Here is an 18,760-nt window from a genome sequence, read left to right as displayed (position 1 = left end):
GCTCAAGACCTGGCTGTTCGAGCAGTAGCAGCACCCCCCCCCCCCCCCCCCCAAGCGCCTTGAGACCCTCCGGGTAAGTAGTGGGCTCTATAAATGTCTTTGATTGATTGATTGATTCAAGGAATTTTAGCCCAGTGAATGACAAATGTTCTATTTTAATACACATTAGGCCAGTAAACCAGTTGCAATGTGAAACACCAGATTCTAATTTACATCACAATCTCGGGCAAATCGTACACTCCAAATACTCTGATCTCTCATTATCCATGCATTCACCCTTTCGCTCATCCAATCATCCCTTCACTAATCCATCCAGCCATTCCTTCACTTACTTACTCACATTAATTATGATCTGAACGTTTGTCTGCAGAGTTGCAGGCAGAAGAGACCCATCAAGAACGTCATCCTTGCTGTAGTTTTAAAGCAAGGGGTGCGGTGGGGGAGGGTTCGTTATGCCCCTGCACATAGGCAGTCTGAAAAGTTTGAAATCATGAGTCTTGCATGATGCACAGTGCCAGGACGTGAGGTGACTGTGACATGATGTTGTTTCCAGGGCTTTAAGTGGGTTTAAAAAACTTGGTGGTCTCTCCAAAGAGCTTGTCCGATGTAATTAAAGGTGTGGCTTCAAACACATATGCTAAAAATCTGTGCGCCCGGCCGCCAGTCAAGTCATCCAGGTCTAGCTGTACTCAGCCGCCCAGTGGTTTTCTGGGACACTGAGTCCTGTACTGTCAGCCTTCGTCGAGACTAAAGGAGTAAGAAGTCATTTTGATATGTATACCCTCATCTTCCCAAGTACTATGCTTCAGCAAACTAAGAGAGGAGATACCTAAAATGTAACTAAGTGCGTGTGTGTGTGTAATGTGTTTGAGGTCGGTAAGTAACTGCACCCCGATGAATCAGTGCTCACCTTACATTTATCTCAGACTTATATATATGATCTGTCTGTATTTATATATAGAGAGAGTTTTTATCAATACATATATATATATGTATAAATATATGTATTTTGAGGTCCTCACCCACAGGTACCACACCACCCATGGCATGCTTCATCATTAGACCTCACTCACATCGTGAAATGTGTGTGAGTGGACTCGACGCGTTTGTAAGCGGAGTTTTATGTCCTTTTTAGGTCGAGCATTTAGACCTCTTGTATATAATTTAGTATATACTCATATGTGTATGTACTTTGTGGGCTCTTGAGATCAGCCCTAGGACTAGACGGCTTCCGCTTAGGGACTTTTTTTTCTGTTCAACTGCCTCTATTTAACTGTCTTGTTAGAAAACGACCAGTAGAGGTCAGTAAAATACCAGAATTACTTTCTGCTTAGGGACTTTCTTTTAAAAAAAAAAAAATTCTGGCAACTGCCTCTATTTACCTTTCTTGATAAAACACGACCAGCAGAGGTCAGTAAAATACCAGAATCACTTTAGCGTTCTCTATATTCTCAGTGATATGACCACCGAAGGCCCTGATTTTATATTAAAAACAGAGCTTTGGACTATACCATTTCCTGCTGAAAGACAATATTTCTCTCCATGCGTTCCCATACCTGGCGTGTCACGCAGTTTGTTGCTTACTTTCCCTCCATGTTAAAGAACAGTAGATGTTTCAGCACCCAGGCTAATGTGCTGCATAGCTAAATACATATAAGGTCTCAAGGTTGAGATCAAGCGCATTGCAAATGCTTGTTTCTAGTGTGTGACTACAAGGACGGTCCATCCCTGAAACTCCCTTTGATGTTGATAAACTTACTTAGACATGTAGGTAACCTACACTGCCATTTTATGTTTGTTTGTGTTGTTGACAGGTGTAGTACACCATTGTCTGTCCATTGTAAATATATGGTCGTGTTTGTCATGTGTAATCGGCACATTGAAATATCACTGGATACGACACGAAATAGAGTGATAAAGACAAAAAGCACATAAAATGGGTCCACGTTAAGATATGAGTAACCGGATATTTGATTATGAAAATGTTCTCGTTTCAGCTCCAACTATACGAGGAAAGGGTCCTTCATGTATGGTCTGTATATAAATGAGCATGCCTTTTTGAATACAATATAATTGCAAAAGCTAGTAGGCTTTTTACTATATTTAGCATGGAAAACAATGGTCCTGAAGAAAGCCAAATGACCTTTTGAGGCAGTTTTTTTTGCTGAAACATGTCGACCTAAGACCTAATAGACACCTGGGATCATTAAATCCTTAGAGCGACGTCAATCTTATTTTTAATCTAGCCAACTGTAGACCATAAAATATTTGAATTAGGATTTAGAGGTTATTTTAACACACCCACCTTTCACTGCCTCCACTCAGTTACTATTTTATAGAACACCGCTTACAAATGCGTTGAGTCCACTCACACACTTTCAATGTGTGAGTGAGGGTCCTATGATGAAGCATGCCACAGGTGGTACCTGTGGGTGAGGACACTAATAATATATATATTTATACATAGATATATATTGATAAAAACTCTCTTTACTTATAAATACAGATAGCTCATATACGTGGGTCAGAGATAAATGTAAGGTGAGCACCCATTCATTCCAGTGCAGTTACTTACCTATCTTGAACACATTACACACATGCACTTAGTTAAATTTTAGGTATCTACTCTCTTAGTTTGTTGAAACTGTTAGCCTCCTACATGCATTCATTCATCATTCGCACCCATGTCATGTGGGCATACGACCGAGGTTGTTGCAGCGTACTACTGGTTGTATCCTTATCCCCCAGCAAAGAACCTGAACTCCTGTACAAGGTTATGACACCTATTGCTCCTTACTGAATCCAAGTTCACCTCACACAGACAAATGGCATTTGATAATCTACTCCCTCATCAGTACTTCCGACATTGTTTTTGGGAAATGGCAAGCGATTATCTCCAAAAAGCACTTTCGGGTGCCCATTTAACTTCACAGCCAATCCTGTCTTTGAACGTCTGTTCATTTCCTTCCTTACATCTGCTGCATAGTCTCACAGTGTGCATCTTCTTTACACCCCACCGAGTAACAGCTCTGTGTTCTAAGGGAAAAGGACTGAAATGTTCACCATTCATTTCATACAATCACAAAATATCACCATTGCAAAAACTTTTGACTGGTACTGAAAACATCCAGTATTCACCCTTCCCAACATGCCCTGTCTTCATTCTCATCAACATTGTCCACCCATGCTTGCCTGGCTGGACAAATCATTTTGGAACCGACTATGTCATATTTTAGCTCTTGAATACCTAATGTCATCAATTCTTCAAAAACATACGAGACTTACAGAAAGTAGGCTTAGGGTGATGCTCCTTCACCCATTTGTGTTTCCATGGTTTGCCAATGCTTGGATGAGCTGTACATTAATGCCATGGCATTTTGTGAATGGTTACAGGGTCCGTGTTCCTGTTTGATAAAGGGGCATCAAGGAGATATTTTGTTACACTGCAGGTGCAAACCGACTGTAGCTTATAATTGGCAGCCTTTGATGTTTTACTTTGCTGACACAACAACATTTTAATTGCTGATGTATGTCTTTTGTTTGTTTAGAAAGTGCAGTTGTTTGGCTTCTTTAGCCTGCCAAAAAGATACATAGCTATTCATGAATTGACATTGCTCAATCATTCATTTTACTTTGCTTTTATGTTAACATGTTGTTGGATTTAAGGATTGTTTGTTCACAAAGTAAATATGTGTGGGCACAACGACTTTATACATTTTGTTAGCTGTGTATGCCTTTTAAGTGCACCACTCCGAACACAAGCTTCATTTCATAACTCCTTATCATAACACTCATCTTTAAGGTCATAGCTTAACTCTGCTAATACAGTCTGTTCAGCAAAGGTCGCTGTCCCTAGCTTCCATATTACAAATACCAAACTCTCCACCTTAACGAAAATGCAGCCTTTCTAGATTTGCCAGTCCTTATTTATTTTGTTTCAAACTGAAATCCCCACTTCCAAAGCCCCCAACAGGTTAGATAAAATCTAAACAAAAGAAATTATTTTACGGTAGAAACTGCTTGAGCACAATAGATTACAGGCCCTTCCTTAACAGAAGTAGAGACATTTGTGTCCTTTGACTCTGAGGACATTCCGGACAGCTGGTCAAAGCATCAGTGAACGATTGTTCTGAGGTATGTGTTAATTAAAATGTATGTATTTACATATAAAAAGATTAATCACGGTGGCAGACTCTTAAGCACCAAGATATGTTTATCTTGCCACCAAATGACTGTGGGTTTTTGATAGGCCACTTATAAGGCTAACGTATGACTTTCACTTACTGGGCCACACGTGGGGGCCTCTTTGAAGCGCTAGCATGAACTGGTAAAGAGCTGTAAACAGCTTCATCACCAAACACAGTAGCCAAACCACCCTAACAGGATGAGCAGACAGCGACGGGCGCTACAGCCATGCTGCCGACACCAGGCCCAACACGGTCAGACCAATAGCCCGAAGCGTCAGGAACCTCCAAAACTTCCAATATGGAGTCAAAGATGGATTCTGTGCACCAGGCAGTAACACAAATCGGCGAAACACTGACACAGACCCGTGCGACTCTCGAAGGCCAAATAGATAGTCGCATCGGACTTCACGCTCCTACATGCAGACCACAGAAAACTAGTTGGGAGGGACAGCGAACTGGCGGCGGAGGTAGGAGAGGTTGCTCCAGTGACCAAGGCAATGACTGCAGAGTAAGGGACCTCACGTCCAGATTGCACTCACCGGAACACAGAATGGACGATGCAGAAGGCCAGTACTGCAGGAACAATGTCCGCTTGGTGGGGCTGCCGGAAAGCATGAAAGGCGGGGATGCAGTAGCGTACATCGAAGCCTGGCTACAGTACCTAATGCCAGCATGCACACTCTGCGCTTTCTTTGCGGTAGAGCGAGCACACAGGGTACCATTGAGTCGTCTGCCACCAGGTGCTGAACCCCGGCCTTTCTTGTTCCGACTCTTGAATTTCAAGGATAGAGATGCAGTGTTCCACGAGGCCATAAAAATGGAGGTGATCAAGGTGGACAACTTCCAAGTCCTCTTCTTTCCGGACTACGCCCTGGGTGTGCAGAGGCAGCGGAGCGCGTTCCTCACTGTCAGGAGGCGAATGCGGGACCTGAACATGAAATACTCCCTCATATTTCTGTCACGTCTTCGTGTGGTCACGGATGGATCCACACACTTCTTTACCAAAGCGGAAGACGCATGGGACTTGCGCGAAACCATGGGCCATCACGCCAAGCCAGAAACACACCAACACAGAATCGAACACAGCAGTTCGAAGGGGTCATGGCAGGAGAAACAGGGTAAGAGCCGCGAAATCACCGATACAACTAAAGACTTTCCCCACCCTAGAACACGTACTGCAAGAGACAAGTGATGCCCTGCAAGCGGTGGTGAACCTGAGAAAATTATAGCACAGCAGAGACACTGACGGCTTTTCAGAATGATCACTGCGTGAAGACAGTTCGCTGGTCGTGTGGCCCGTTCACGAAGACTGGCAATCACTCCCAGTTGTAACACCCCAGACTGCAGATGACTAAATGTAGCAGATCAACATAGCCCGTGGACACGCAATTATACACCCGCAGCAGTACACACATGGGGTATATACATGATCTGGGAACACTCCACACAACGCGTCCTAAGGCAGTAAGCACACTAGAAAGGGGAGCCAGCACCAACCCTCACACCCCAAGTTACAGACTACTGGCGAACCACACAAGCTATGGCACAGCATGCACATGCAACTCTCCCACTGCAAGCTTTACCCCACTCCCATCTCCATACAGCACCGCCACTGTGAACAAAGCCGTAAGTTGCCGCATGGCATTATTTTCTGGGCAGACACAAGTTGTCCCTCTGCTCTATCCTAGTTGAACCTCACAGGGTTTCCTTCCTCAGCACCTGCCCGAGTTAGCATGCCCACACACTTGAAGGTACCACAGTTGCATTTCGCATCCACTGGATACTCGACATATCGCCCCCCCCAGTCTTTAACGTGCAGAGCCACCCACACACAACACTAACCTATGACTGTCACATGCTGCCCACAAACATAGTCACCTGGAATGTTAGGGGGATTCACACGCCAGCCAGTAGGTATGAAATATATGTGTACCTTACGCGACATGTGGCACTCTTACAAGAAACACACATAATGCAACCAAAGATTTGCAGATTGCAGCAGAGATGGAAAGGGCAAATATTAGCCAAGGGCTACTCGGCCTACGCTAGGGGGGCCTTCATTTTGATCAGGCCAGGAGCCAAACTCACACCAGAAGAGACTGAAGTAGATGTGCATGGCAGATATGTGCTGGCAAAAGGCTGCCTCAAAGGAAAACTAATAGTGTTAGGGTCCATCAACGCCCCAAGCATGGACCAGAACGCATTCTGGCACACACTAACAGGCCTACTCTCATGCTGGTGCGACATTCCCTGGTTGCTGGGAGGAGACTTCAATTTGGTCCTTGACACTGCACTTGATGGATCTTTCTCCCCCACTGCCAAAAACAGTTGCAACATCTAACACTCGGAATCTAGGGGAGAGGCTGCGCCGCTGGCACTTGGCAGATGTAGGGAGAGCCCTCCACCCGCAGGCACGATTGTACTCCCATTACTTGCACCCACACTGGTTACATGTTCGCATTGACCATATTGTCGCAAGTTCATCAATACTAGCGCAGTGCCCTAGTGCAGACTACCTTGGCAAAACACACTCAAACCATAACCCACAGATCATGAGTCTACGGGTGGGGATGATGGGGGACCCACCTCCCACCTATGGAGGCTCCAGACTCTGGCACTAGAAGATCCCCCATTCAGAGAAGCAGTAGGCGCAGCGATAGAGATGTACATTGAAAGGAACACGGGGTCAGTCACAGATTCGGGTATGGTGTGGGATGCAGGCAAAGCAGTAGTCCGACCGTCCTGACTTCTCAGAAGCGGTCGCTCCTTACGCTGCTCCCTGATCTATCACTGGTATCATAGCGCTTGCTGCCAGACTGCTGATTGCCATTAGTTTCAATTGCTCATTTCATCGTTACCATAGCGCTTTGCTGATAGACTGCTCTTGAATTTTTACCATAGCGCTTTGCTGATAGACTGCTCTTGGATTTTTAGTGAACTGTGCACTGCTCGCTTTGCCTGCTTTGGCCATAGAATTCATTTGCTCATTTCTTCGTTATCATAGCGCTTTACTGATAGACTTTTGAATTGTTACTGAACTGTGCTCTGCTCGCTTTGCCTGCTTTGTTATTTGTGCCTGATTGTGCCGGTGCCACTGCCCAATTAATCTCGTCCTCTTTCGCTTTTGGCTTGCTGCCATTTTGTTGTTTGTTGTTGTGCCTCCCAGCCCGGCTCTCCACCCCGCTCCCGCCTCCCAGCTGCTCCTCCCTCGCTCCGCCCCCCCCCCACCATCCACTTATGTCTGATGCACTAGCGTGCAGCGTTCACGCACAGAGGATGCGCCACATGCGCGCCGAAGGCGCGCCAAAGGTAAGCCCGTCCGCGCCTGGACCGCGCCCAGCGCCAGTCCCCCTGGCCCACGCAAAATCCACTCCACCCGCATAACGTACGACGCCGCCACCCTCTCAGCCCTTAACCCCGGCCGATCACCAAACTGCCACCAAGCCGCCCCAGGACACACCCATGGACCCTTCACCTGCCACTCCTGCAAGTTCGACTGCATCAAAACCCACACCAAATCCTCTAACTCCAAACAGAGCTTCGACACTAACCACCTGAAGTGCATACTGCTCAACACCCGCTCTGTCCACAGACACGCCATTGACCTTTGGAACCTACTCTACACCACATCACCGGACGTCGCCTTTCTTACAGAAACCTGGATGAACGCCTCATCAGCACCCGACATCGCCATAGCCATCCCGGACGACTACAAGATCATCCGTAAGGACCGCATCAACCAAACAGGAGGAGGCATAGCCATCGTCCATAAGAACACCATCCGCATCACGACCAGCTCTGACGTTAACCTCGCAGCCGCCGAACACCTTCACTTCCACATCCACACCGACCCCAAGACCACACTCAGAGGCACCCTCATCTACAGACCACCAGGACCCCGCACACAATTCTGCGAAGACATCACTGACTTCATCAGCCCACACGCCCTCCCCTCCGAGGACTACATTCTACTGGGAGACCTCAACTTCCACCTGGAAAAGAACAACGACAGCAACACCACCACCCTTCTGGACAACCTCGCCAATCTCGGACTCAAACAACTTGTTGACACTCCCACCCACTATGCCGGGCACACGCTTGACCCAATCTTCACCTCCAGCAAGCACATCTCCTTCAATCTCACCACAGCTCTCCATTGGACAGACCACAGCTGCGTTCACTTCAACTACAAAAAGACTACGACCCACAACCACCCACAACCAATTCCCCGCAGAAACTGGAACAAAATTACCTCCGACCAACTCTTCACATCGCTCCACCAAAACACTCCCGCAAAATCATCGGACCCAAACCTTGCAGCCACCAACCTCACACAATGGATCACCCACAGTGCTGACGAATTAGCACCCTTGAAAAAACAGCAACTCAAGCAAGGTAGCAAAAAAGCCCCCTGGTTCAACGATGACCTTAAGAAATCCAAGAAGTTCTGTCGCACCCTCGAGAAAGCCTGGAGAAAAAACCCAAACACTGACAACCTGGCCACCTTCAAGAACGCCACCCGCAAACACCACCAACTGATCCGATCCACCAAGAAATCAGCATTCAAGGACCGACTCGACAACAACGCCCACAACAGCAAGGAACTATTCAACATCGTCAAAGAATTTACCTACCCCACCGCCGGCACCAACGACATCACTCCCTCCCAAGACCTCTGCGACTCCCTAGCCTCATTCTTCCACAACAAAATCGCTGACATACATAACAGCTTTGAAAACCTGTCGGAAGACCAGTCCACCCCACCCACCCCTGAACCAAACCCCCCCCCCCGCCCAACAACCTCTGCGCCTGGAACCCAATCACCACTGAAGACACCATCCGCCTGATGAACTCAATCCACTCAGGATCGCCAACCGACCCATGTCCCCACCACATTTTCAACAAAGCAGACTCCATTATCGCTCCCCATCTCCGAGACGTCATCAACTGCTCCCTCAACGCCGCTACCTTCCCGGAAAGCTGGAAACATGCCGAACTCAGCGCCCTTCTGAAGAAACCCACAGCAGACCCCACTGAACTTAAGAACTACCGCCCCATCTCGCTCCTCCCATTCCCTGCCAAGGTCATTGAGAAAGCCATCAACAATCAGCTCGCCGCCTTCCTCGAATCCAACAAATCCCTCGACCCTTCACAGTCCGGCTTCTGAGCCAAACACAGCACCGAGACCGCCCTCATCGCAGCAACAGATGATATTCGAACTCTACTAGACAACGGAGAAACAGCTGCCCTCATCCTACTTGACCTCTCTGCAGCCTTCGACACTGTCTGTCATAGCACCCTTATACAACGCCTCAGCAACGTCGGAATACAAGGAAAAGCATTGGACTGGATCATCTCGTTCCTCACCGGGAGAACCCAGAGAGTCCGCCTCCCCCCTTTCAAATCGGAAGCCACTGAAGTCATCTGCGGCGTTCCACAAGGATCATCACTCAGCCCCACCCTTTTCAACGTATACATGAGTCCCCTCGCATCCATCGCGCGCCAACACAACCTCAACATCATCTCCTACGCAGACGACACCCAGCTGATCCTCTCCCTCACCAAAGACCCAAACACCTCCAAAACCAACCTACACGAAGGGATGAAAGAAGTAGCCGAGTGGATGAAGAACAGTCGCTTAAAACTGACCTCGGACAAAACGGAAGTCCTCATCTTAGGTTCATCCCCCTCCGCCTGGGACCACTCTTGGTGGCCACCGGCCCTGGGAAATGCACCCATACCTACGGACCACGCACGTAACCTGGGCTTCATCCTGGACTCCTCTCTCTCGATGACCAGACAAGTCAACGCGATCTCATCATCATGCTTCAACATCCTACGTATGCTCAAAAAAATCTTCCGTTGGATCCCCACCGAAACAAGAAAGACAGTCACCCACGGACTGGTCACAAGCCGACTGGACTACGGAAACACCCTTTACGCCGGAACCACAGCCAAACTACAGAAAAAACTTCAACGCATCCAAAACGCCTCAGCCAGACTCATACTAGACATCCCCCGCCAATCCCACATTTCCGGTCACCTGAAAGACCTCCACTGGCTCCCCGTCAACAAGAGAATAACGTTCCGTCTCCTCACCCACGCACACAAAGCCCTCTACGACCTAGGACCCGAATGCCTCAACAAGCGCCAGTCCTTTTACACCCCCACCCGACAACTACGATCGTCCAGTCAAGCCCTCGCCGCAATTCCACGCATCCATAGATCCACCATGGGGGGAAGATCCTTCTCCTACTTAGCGGCCAAAACCTGGAACTCTCTCCCCACCCACCTCCGCCTTACACAGAACCACCTCTCCTTCAGAAAACAACTAAAAACTTGGATATTCGATAAGTAAAGCACCCCCCTCCCTCAAGCGCCTTGAGACCCTCTGGGTGAGTAGTGCGTTATACAAATTGCTAAACTTGAACTTGAGGGCAAAGCATGGGATTGAGCTGGTGTATCAGGAAAGGACCGTGACGTAAAGTGCATAGAAGATGCTCTGACCAAATTAGAAGCGGATAGAGCGGGTAGACTGCTTGCGAGAATGATTCATGTAAATGTAAATGTAGTTGAGCTTATATAGCGCACAGCTACCCGCAGTGGGTTTCCCGGCGCTTGCTTAGGGAACCCTTCCTGGTATTCCCCTGTAAGATAGCAGGGTATCCACAAGGTGAAAGTCAGGCATCCCGCCGCGAGGGGCCGTTGTGGAGATTAAGCAAGCTATTGCCCAGAGTCGCAGAGTGTGAACCCGTGAGTCGAGGAGGCACCGGGGCGAGAATTATCGAGTCCGTGGAATTTTTAGCCCAAGACCCGCCGAGGCGGAGAATTGAACCCTGGTCCAGGACCGATCTCAGCTTCCGGGTCTGCTGCCTCTAACCCCTGAGCCACACTTCTCCACATTCATCAAGGGCACGCACAGATGCCTGTATTGCGGCTACAATCTGCTACGGGGCAGGTACTCATCAAGCAACACGATATCCACTGTGAGTTTACTGCGCACTACACCAAAATATGTCTTCGACCCGTACAGAACCAACAGAGCTTGAATCCTTTCTCAACCCCCTTGCCTTGCAGCAAGTCACAGCGGAGCAGAGAAATGAGCTAAGCCAGCCACTAACGCTATTGGAGGTGCAAGATGCAATACGTTCGCTGGCCATGGGTAAGACGCCAGGACTGGACGTACACCTGGCCGAATATTATAAAGCCTGCCAGCAGGCCTTAGCACCGCGGCTCCTCACAATGTATCATAGCGCTCAGGAAACAGGGATAATCCCGGGCAAGCTTCGCAAATCCCTATTAGTGTCTTTACCCAAGCCCAACAGGAACACAGAGCTGATAGGCTCGTACCGCCCGCTAGCACTCCTTAATACGGACTACAAAGTGCTAGCCAAAATATTGGCGAATAGATTGGCCCCACTAGTGCCGCAGCTAGTACGCACTGACCAAAATGGGTTTGTGCTTGCCCGCAGTACGTCGTTAAATCTACGTCGCTTCTTCTGGGTGGCACACTACTCCAGGAACAATTGGGTTTGCGATGGGTGCCTGGTTTTAGACCTGGAAAAAGCTTTTGACACCTTAGAATGGGGATTTTATTTGCTACATTGCATAAATATGGCTGGGAGGTGTGTTTCTAGGCCTTGTTAAGCTACTTTACAAGCGCCCAACAGCTATGATCAAGACAGGCCTATATATATCAAAGCAGGTCCCAATTGAGCGGCACGAGGCAGGGCTGCCCGCTCTCCCCGCTACTATTCCCGCTGGCCATTGAGCCACTAGCTGAGGCACTGCTCAGAACGTAAGACAACTGGGGAATCCCTCTGGGTGACAGCACACAAGCTGTCTCATTATATGCAGATAACCTGCAAATATCCCTTAGGGACGTCTGGCAGCCCTGCGCAGTGATAGTGCATACACTGTTCGAATTTGCCGACATATCAGGGCTGCGAGTGAATTGTGAGAAGTTGTGCCTGTACCCCTTCACAGAGTCTACCCTGACCCGCAATTAGTCATCAACGGCAGGCCAGTACACTGGCAGCTAACAGAGTTCCTATACCTCAGGATCCTTATATAAAGGGATCCATAAGACCTGCTTGAAGGCAAATCCAAACAGCTTTAATGTGTAAATTGCACTGTTGTGGATGTATAAAGTGTTGTGGAAAAATACAAAATTTAATAAAACAAATGTAAACCAAAAAAAGGCTAACCTATGACTTTTGAAGTTTATTCATTACCATCGTACTCTATATTTGAAGCTAATCTCAAAACATAATACACTGTCACAGTAGATTAATAAGATCACCTCCTGATCCTCTTCTCCTTCAATATTTCATGCACCTAACCCAAAGGTCAAGCCAAAAATTTCAGCTCAGCCTACATAATCAACCCTCTTGAACCCTGTTTGAGTCTGTTAGAAAGTGGGGTTGGGTATTACATCCAGTAAATACAAATACCCTGGGTCCAGGCATTTATCTCCTTACGTAAATACTTCTTGTTCCGAATCTGTGCCTTGCAATATGTAATTGTAGTTGCATTTATATAGTGCTTCAAAGAAAGGCGTCAAAGCTATTTTCGGTGAGTAGCACGCTAGTCTGCAACCCAAAGAGGATCAGTGGTGAGTTAGTATAGGGTGATATGAAATTCATTTGAGCGGTGGACATGTACGTTGGTTATTTGGATTGAAAAAGGATAGTGGGGGATAGAAGAGGGCATGGTTTGGATTTATTTAGCACTTGCTACCCCTGATGAGGTGTCAAAGCGCTTTTCTATGTGTAGCGCGCTACTCCGGAACCCAAACCGGATTAGTGGGGAATTGAAGGAGTGTCAAGCAGCTTATTTTACCAGCTGTATTCATGTAGTGTAGATTAAACGAAAAAAAGAACAACACAGTGTATATATAAAAAAAAGTGTTTATTTATTACACAACACTCACTGACTCACTGGTATATCTCCTACCCGGAGATATAAACACAAATACATAATAATACTTCAACTGCAATAGGTAAGTAAGCACAAAATACAGTGGTCTCCGAAGTCAGCACTTGGACTAGGAGACTGAGAGGAGCTGAGGACACAAGGAACCACCCAAGGTAAGTACCCAGGAACCCCACAGAGGCTGTGTACAGAGTGGAAACACAGCCGCTTGTCCAATAGAAGTCAAAGGGAAAGTCGCGGTTGGGGAAGAATGACCCTTCCCAGTGGACCCTGAAGAAACCTCGTAGAAGACAGAAGTTTGGAGAGTCATTCCACATGTGCAACCAGGATACCTACACCAGGAAAGCTGGGTGCATAGGTGCGAAGTGACATCGGAAACTGCCTGTGAGGGGTTGTGGGGTTCAGAGCACAAGGCCACGGTGTATTGTCCTGTAGGACTACTTTATTTGATATAGACAGAAGTCAAAACAAGGTCTTGTGCTGCAGGGCGTAGCCGTGTCCTGTCTGGTCCACGAATTCAGGATTAATTGGGGCTTCTGTCTCGCCTCTCTTATGGATCCCGGAGTCTCTGAGCCTCAGAAGGGAAGATAATAAGATGGGAACCGGAATTACTATATGCTCCGTTTATATGAGTTGTGCTACCATCACCAATATGTGTGAAAGGGGGGGGGGGGGGGGGGTTTGTGTGACTTCTTTTATCTCCGGCACCTCCTGACGTGCCCGTACTCCCGCCTCCCAGTACAGCTCTACCTCCCCCCTCCCCACACACCCCACCAGAATGCCCCCTGTAACGGAACTTGCCTTGGGCTACGGCACGCCTCTCGGACCGCAGCGTAGGGACCCGTGGCATCTTCTCCCTCCTTCCGCCCACCCGGTATGGAAGCGGTGTATAGAACACTGTCTTGGCTCGCCCTCTGCTTTTCCTCCGTCCTTACGCCTTCCCGCTCCTTCTCGCGTCGTCTCTCTGCTCCGACCTCTTCGCTCTCCACTCTTCGGACCTCCTCCACTCCGTCCTCGCTCTCCACTCTTCGGACCTCCTCCACTTCATCCTTGCTCTCCACTCTTCGGACCTCCTCCACTCCGTCCTCGCTCTCCACTCTTCGTACCTCCTCCACTCCGTCCTCGCTCTCCACTCTTCGGACCTCCTCCACTCCGTCCTCAACTCTCCTTCCCGCTCCAGTCTCCTCCAGGTGCTCCGCTTTCTCCTCGCGTTCACTGCACACCGTCCGTTCTCCACCTCCGCCTCTTATCTCTGCCTTTGCTCCTTTCTCTTCCGCTTTCCGACGCGACTCCTCCCCTTCCAGCCGCTTGAACGCTAGAGCGCCGCCACTCACTTCCGGATTCGTTAGTGGTGGCAACCAGGAAGTCCATGTTTGCTCCGTCTCGTATGGGGTCTCCTGCTCCTCCTCCCCACACTGCCGTAGACCACAATGGAGTACTTCAGGAAAGACGCCACTTGAAGACTGTACAAGAGTCTGGTGGAATCCAAGGGTAGATTCTTGAAGTGAAGAACCTGCAAGCAAGGGGGAATGAGTCTATGCCACTTGGAGGTGACCAGGAGGCACAGAAGAGCAATGCCCACTGATGTCGGATGGTTAAGTAGAGCTGACGGTGACCTTGTCACTGCAGCTGTGAAGACCAGTCAATGCTCAAGAAGACCAGGAGACGTGCACGAGCTGTCCCACATTGGAAGTCGAGAACCAGGCAGTTGGTGTCCGACGGGAGCACCAGCAAGCCTTGGCAGCTGCAACAAGCATGGAAAGTGAAGGAGCGACGTTGGGACCAGCATGGACCAAGGGATTCACCACAAGCAGGAGAGTCAGAGCAGGCACCAAGCAAGCAGGGGAACCCCCTGGAGCAGGAGAAGACTCAAAAGGACCCAGAGACTGAAGGCACAGGAGTCGCAAGTGGACCTTGGGCAGCTCACCAAGATGAAGGCCCACAGTGCAGAGGATGCAGTGAGGATGCTGTTGTTGACTGGAAGAGTTGCTGGAGATTGGAGCTTCTTGTAGCCCAAAGATCTCTGGAGGGCAGTCAACAAGCCTTGGCAATGGCAAGTTGACGCAGTGCATAGGTGTTTGGTCCCAGCAGTTCCGTCAAGGGATACTTGCCCCAAATTGCAGAGAGGACAGGTCAGGCCTCAAGGGAGTTGCAGAACCATCACTTATGTTGCTAAGCCTTTTGAAGACCGTTGGGCATCAGGAGCTTTGTTGCAGGGCCTGCAGATGTAGGGGAGTGACTCCTTCACTCCAAGAGAAATTACTTTGGGTGTCCTTGAAGCCCACAGGTCTGTTGAAGATCCTGGAAGAAGCACAGACGATGAAGAAGACTTGCAGAAAAGTGAGACCAGGAGCATCAGGAGTCTTCTGGGATGCAGTTCCAGGCGAAGTCCAAGTGTCAAGATGGTCAAAGATACATGGGGTTATTATATGTGCAAACTGTATTCATTGCACTAGATTCTGCATGTATCAGTTTTTTGCCACATTTTTCCCCCAAATACATTTTCCCTGGTTTAACCTGCCAAAGTGTTTCATGCAAAATATTGATTTTGTGGTGTTTACCACAAAATTCACGTTTCTGATCCCTGTGCAAACTCCTGTTATTCTTGATCGGTAAACCTCATTCATATTTGTGAGGTTGTTTTTATTTATGTAAATGTATTTTAAACTGTTGTTAAGCTTTTTTTAGCGGAAACAAAAAGTATAGTTGTAATTTTCTGTTTACACCGAGATTTGAGTTTCCCCTTATATGGTGGTTGCCTTTGATGTCTTCTCAAATAGGATTTCCACATTATCCCTAGTATATGTAGCATCTGAGGTGAACTTAAAAATAAAAACCTAGATGAGGCCATACAACATACCATTAAAGATGTTTGCCCCGTTTCCATCATAACTCAGAAAAGTAGGTGTCCCGATCCCAGTACAATAAGTAGCTGAAAGCCTTCAAAGATACCCGGGCAAGCTCAAATAAATGCATGAGGGTGGAGAACAGTGTTATCAACAAGGTCTAAAACAAAAAAAATATTCTACTGATCCAACATCATCGAAATAAAAGCCATCTACAACAAAATGATCAATCTGACAAAAAATGTGCACTTCATTTTCAAATTATTGTCACTGGCTTTTTTCCTTTTACTTGTAATACTAAGAATAATACATAGTGCACACATTAAAGACATTGAGATTACGACCTAAGAATAAAAAACTTCCTAGCTAATTTAAATGAAAGTTTCAATTCAACAAAAGATACCTATGCAAGGATTATGCAATACTTTCATCTTTATTTTCTCCTGGAGCGTGTTAAAATTCACCACTTCAACGTATACAAACTGTATATCCCAGGAAACACTGAGATAATGCAATAGTTGTTTAATACAGTGTCCTACTACTCCATGAAGAAAGAGTCTCTCCAACTTCCTGTGCCTCCTTTTTCTCTGCACAGCCTTAAATCCAAAACATCCTGAATTTGCCCCTCTATCGGGCTTCTGTGACTTGGGTGCCATCCGGCAGTCGGAGCACCGTCAGAGGTGGGACAAAAACGTGCGAGATGTGTGACGCACATCCGGCGCCCCTGGTGGCTGGAGTACCACTCCTGGTGTAGGCGCAACCAGGCAGTAGGAGATCCGTTGGAGAGAACCGCACTCAATTGAGTCAACCCTGCGGTCTCTTGAGGTAGTACAGTTCCTCCGTTCCGGACATAGAATCTTACTTTTGAAGGAGATGCATTCACCATAGACAATCCATTCTGTGGCTTGAAATCTTACCTGAAGATGCAAATCTTTTCCTAAGGCAAGGATTTTTTTATTTGATGTTCAGAAGATGTTTTCAACCATTCATGCATTGTTATAATGCAATAAGAACTTAGTCAGTTTTGCAAGTTTGTGTTGGTATTCTGCTATTGGCAACATATTTCATAAAGTGCAGATATTAGAACGCATTTTACTGTGGTTTCACTGAGTAACTCTATCTGCTAAGTGGACCTAAAATCCTTCTTTTGTTTAATTAATGACTTTCATGCTAATTTATTGACGATTATGTTTTATGGGTAGATTAATATTAAGCTCACTCTGGTATAGGTGTTGTAGAAACATGAAACTAGACAACGCATACCTCAGTTAATGTCCTGTCTACAGCCAACAAACCGGGTCCAATTACTGACTTATTTGACAATGGGTCTAAGAAGGACAATTCATTGTTACTTTCTTCTTTACAGCGAGCCAACATTAGGATACTATAAAAAAGATGTGTTGGATATAGTAATGGAAGTCGGAATTGGAGTCGACAGAAAAAAGGTACAGTTGTCATCGCTTTCGCATTATGTTGCTCTTGTAACAAAGTATTGTCGGATGCTCACCCTGTACTAAACACTTTACTCCAGGTTCTGCTGTTCCTCATCACAGTCCTTGTTACAGTGAAGGGGTGGCTGTGCGCTCCAGGTAGTGACCTTGTGGCCTGTGAAAACTTTTTTTCTATATTATACTTCTAAACCTTTTCTAAGCTGGTAGCCTCCAGCTACACTCGTGACCTGCTTACCCATCCCTGATGCTGAGGTGAGCAGGACCATCACTTGCGGATACGGTGAGCTTTGTTGTTCTGCTACTCGCAGGTTTCATGTTAGACCAAACAAAGATCACTGCAGCCTTTCATGTGTTTCCTGTTGGTAGTAATAACTTCAACAGGACACTTTTTTCCATCAGAGTCTAAACATTAGTAGACTGAGGCTCCAGCTAGCACAGACCATCCTTTTAATGTCGAATAAGCAACAGATGGCATCAGTCACTCCCAGTTGTCCTCTGTACCTTACTCCAGGTGATCCTACAACTTTGTGTCTGAATTCTCCAGTTGATCCAGGTCATCAAATATGCCCTAGGTCTCTGAAAACCTTATGTCCTTTGGACAGGGTTGGCTTCAGTGCTGGTGGCAGCAAGTGTGACAATCTTTGTTAGTGCCCCCACTCACCAAAAACATCCATCTCCACTAATTCCCTCTCCACCAAGCTCCACCAACCCCTATCTCATATGATATAATTTGTTTTATTTGAATCAATAAAGGGTTCTGACCTGTAATCAGCAAGGCTAGGCCAATACAATAATCTACCACAAATGCCACTACTGATAATTAATTATCAGTAGTGGCATTTAGATAATTTGTTTTATAGCACTACTCATATCAGTGTAGGGTGTCAGAGCATATTACATCACACACAATTGATACAGAAACAATTAATCATACACATGTAAATCAGTCTATAGAAAATGTTACAAAAGACAAAGAGGATTATAAGTTGGAGGACTCGCATGTCATCTATATTAGTAGTCTGGATATTTTAAGAGTATTTGATCTGGGGCAGCTCAAACACAGGATTTAAAACATATCACAGTGGTTGGAGTTAGCTTTACTAATAAGAATGTATTTTTTTCAAATGAACTCTTTTTAGCAACATTAGGATAATGAAAGACTGGGGATAATATATAAAATGTAACCTATACCATGCAGTTTGTATGCAGTTCTTTGATGACCTTTAATAGCTTACCGTGCTATATTAGGGTTGTAACTTCTGAACTGCACGTAACAAATGGATCTCTGTGACAAAGTAGTATTGTACTGACCGATCCCTATAAAATATTTATTTCGGATTAG

The 18,760-nt window shown here is 46.9% G+C and overlaps 1 protein-coding gene across 4 annotated transcripts in view; it reads left to right on the top strand.

Moving 5' to 3' along the window:
• Nucleotides 1–18,760, top strand: part of FAM234A (family with sequence similarity 234 member A) — a 379,590-nt gene that overhangs the window by 235,006 nt on the left and 125,824 nt on the right. For all 4 annotated transcript variants that reach the window (XR_013601635.1, XR_013601636.1, XM_078663112.1 and 1 more), the window contains exon 9: nt 17,334–17,412. Coding sequence is in view for 2 of the 4 variants with exons in the window: in XM_078663112.1 (XP_078519238.1) it covers nt 17,334–17,412 (79 nt within the window). In the remaining 2 variants the exon portion in view is untranslated. The remainder of the gene's footprint in view (nt 1–17,333; nt 17,413–18,760) is intronic.

Source organism: Lissotriton helveticus, chromosome 10 (genome assembly GCF_964261635.1).
Source record: "Lissotriton helveticus chromosome 10, aLisHel1.1, whole genome shotgun sequence".
Taxonomy (NCBI): domain Eukaryota; kingdom Metazoa; phylum Chordata; class Amphibia; order Caudata; family Salamandridae; genus Lissotriton; species Lissotriton helveticus.
The sequence above is the reverse complement of the archived record's forward strand: the minus strand, read 5'-3'. Positions and strand labels throughout refer to the sequence as shown.